Genomic DNA, 3107 nt, shown 5'->3' with positions numbered 1-3107 from the left:
CACACACACACACACACACACACACACACACACACACACACACACACACACACACACACACACACACACATGCAGACACACAGAGAACCAGGTACACACACACACACACACACACACACACACACACACACACACACACCCTCTCTCAGACAAAGGCACACACACACACACACACACACACACACACACACACACACACACACACACACACACACACACACACACAGAGAACCAGGTACACACACACCCTGCAGATGTGTGTGTGTGAGGAATGTCTGACAGTTCCTCTGACGTTACAGGACGCCCTGCTGTCACGCAACAGCTCCCAGCTGGAGGGGGGGGAGGCGGCGCAGCAGAGGAGGGAGGAGGCGTCAGAGAGGTAACAGCCGCTCCAGGTGTATAACACAGGAATGCCCCCCCCCCCCTGCAGGGTTTCAGTGATACAGTGTGTGTGTTCTCAGGAGCTGGCAGGCGGACTCGGTGGACAGCGGCTGCAGCAACAGCACCGCTTTCACCCCCCCCACTGAGGGGCCGTGTGCAGAGGGCGTCACCAGCAGGGGGCCGAGCGGCAAAGTGAAGGTGAGGAGGAGCAGGTTCAAAGGTCACCTGTTATTTGTCTTATACGTGTGGAGACATTTCGATCAGCCTTCTCCCTGTAGTGCCCAATGTCATTGTCCTATTCTACTGTCTTGGAATGGACATTGAAGAAGAGTGAAGGGTGGATTTACAAATGGATATGGATTTATGGTTTAATGGAGGACATTTTTGTTTGGGTGCATTCACACCTAATAGTCCGCTCTCTGGTGCACCAGACCACAGTTTGTCACATTGTTTCATTTTTCAGAAGGTTCGGTTTGCGTTCACACGGGCAAAACTCAAACGGACTATAAACTTTAAACACAAGTCATGTGCACAGAAATGCTGTTCAACCATTGGTCAGACATTAAGGGGGTAAAAACGCAAATCCCGGCAATTTCTAGCGGAGCCTCCGCCATGGAGCATCAGCAGGTTATTCTCATGCAGCTGTTAATCTGGAGATCAACAGACACTAGCGGCCCGGCATATGATTATATAATCAGACAAGGTCCGTTAAAACAAAAATGATTACATGGCTTTGTTGAATACTCGATTCTGATTGGTCAATTCAGAACACGTGACACGTTGTCAATCCAGAACAGACAGACCGCTGTCAAGGATTTATTGACCGTTGTTAAGGACGCTCACATCTGCACAAAGAAGTCCGTTCGATTTAACTGTATACAGTTTGACTGAAAAGCAATGCCGATCTAGATCCCTCCGCTTCGCGTCGGGCTCCTGTTCAGCCTGTCGGTGTTATTTTCCCCATAATGACCGCGCCACTGCACATTATCCATGAGAGACGTTCTGCAGTAAGGAGGGGCGTTTCACCGACGACAGCTGTTCTTACTTTTATGTAGTAGCTGACGGAGAATTTTTACTTTACACGACACTGTTCAGCACTTCATTCTGCTTCACTCTTTAACTAAACAACCGCGTATGTCTTGAAAGACTCTTTCGCTAAAGATTTTGAAGATATCTGCGTTCTTGTGACACGTAAACTGCGCTTCCTATGTTTTGGTGCGGACTGCGTTCACACCAGCAATGAACCGCTCTAGAGTTCGCAAGCAAGCGCTCGGAGACCACCTATTTTAGCGGACCAGAGTCCGGTTGTTTAGTTCACTTAAGAGGTCTCGGACTGTGTTCACACCGACCCAAATGAACCGCACCAAGCGGCTAAACGCACCAGGGTTCGATTCAACCGGACTATACAAGGCTGGTGTGAACGCACCCGAGTATTTATGGTTAGGATTGGTCGGCTGCTTTTTTTTTCTTGTATATGTGATCATTTATATACTGGGGACGTTGGGAACATATCCACCACTTTGCATTCGGATAATCTGATAAACAAAATCTGAAAAAAAGAATGGTCCACTTTGAGAACATGTACAATCTGGAGGACTGTTCTCTCCTTCTGGCTGTTTTCCTGAAACCCCATGTTTTATATTAGTAATAATTGAATTGAGAAAAGTTTAGCAGCAGCTTTGCGCTAGTTATCAAAAAAGTATTGTAACTAAGAATATGTACATCTGTATGCATGTATTGTTTGCAGGCGCTTAATGCAGTATTGCTTTTTTAAATCTGAAAGAAGTGTCGCCAAGGCTTGTTCTAACAAAGAGACGCCCTCCCCACGGTGAGGAGACAGTTACTGTGTTCGGGTCAGATCCTCTTTATCTAAGTTGCTCTGCTCCTCATTTGATTTCCATTGACTTTCTTTATTACTTTATTAAATATAATATAATGTTTATGAATCATTTAGTCGTTTCTTTTGAGGGAATGAAAACCTCTCGTCCTGAAGGAAGCAGCTGATGGGGGGGGGTTATAGACACAGCGACATATATATGTATTCCTCTGTCTGCAGGTGGAGAAGGGCACCATGACGGAGGCTCTGATCCCCGATCCGGTGAGGGTCCGGTCCAAAGAGAGGGGGGGCCGCTGGGGCCACGCCTCCCCCTTCATGAGGGGCAGCACCATCGTCCGGTCGCAGACCTTCTCCCCCGGGGCCCGGAGCCAGTACGTCTGCAGGGTGAGACGTTTGTTTTAATAATCTAAGTTCAGTTAAAGTAACCAGCATCACCGTGCACCCGCTTCAGAGAGCTTTGTTGTTACCAGGGATGAGAACTTGTCACCTTAATTCGCCGTTTTGATTCGTGTAGCAATAAATATATATTTTCGGTATGGGAGATTTAAGATAAGAAACATATTTCAGTGTGGAGAAGTGAGATGGGTTCCTGATGGAGCGAGGAGGAGCAAAACACAGAGAAGAGAAGCGCTTCTGACCGAGATCTGTTGTTGTTGTTGTTTTTGATCTGTTGTTGTTGTTGTTGTTGTTGTTGTTGTTGTTTTTGTTTTTGAGTTTCTCTGGATATAAACTGTCTGTTTGTGTGTTGCAGTTGTATCGCAGCGACAGCGACAGCTCCACTCTACCAAAGAAAACTCCGTTTGTCAGGAACACTCTGGAGAGGAGAACGCTGAGATACAAGCAGGTACATTCTGCTCTTTCTCTGGAGGGGGGGGTCTGAGGGGGTCAG

The 3107-nt window shown here is 47.2% G+C and overlaps 1 protein-coding gene across 1 annotated transcript; it reads left to right on the top strand.

Moving 5' to 3' along the window:
- The first annotated feature begins 77 nt into the window (after positions 1-77).
- On the top strand, positions 78-3098 carry LOC104952247 (protein WWC3-like). Its single transcript, XM_010779035.1, has 5 exons — positions 78-91; positions 300-379; positions 462-579; positions 2438-2602; positions 2970-3098. The coding sequence occupies exons 4-5, from the start codon at positions 2453-2455 to the stop codon at positions 3096-3098; spliced, it is 279 nt and encodes a 92-aa protein (XP_010777337.1). The 5' UTR covers positions 78-91; positions 300-379; positions 462-579; positions 2438-2452.
- Positions 3099-3107: the final 9 nt, after the last annotated feature.

Source organism: Notothenia coriiceps, unplaced genomic scaffold (assembly GCF_000735185.1).
Source record: "Notothenia coriiceps isolate Sejong01 unplaced genomic scaffold, NC01 NC01_scaffold00019762, whole genome shotgun sequence".
NCBI lineage: Eukaryota > Metazoa > Chordata > Actinopteri > Perciformes > Nototheniidae > Notothenia > Notothenia coriiceps.
Note: the sequence above shows the minus strand (reverse complement) of the source record. Positions and strands in the feature narration are given on the sequence as shown.

Bases quoted from the DNA above. Each gene is read 5' to 3' on its own strand.
- LOC104952247 (XM_010779035.1), top strand. From the start codon at position 2,453: ATGACGGAGGCTCTGATCCCCGATCCGGTGAGGGTCCGGTCCAAAGAG. The intron at 2,603-2,969 runs GTGAGACGTTTG...TGTGTGTTGCAG, and splicing joins GGAGCCAGTACGTCTGCAGG to TTGTATCGCAGCGACAGCGA.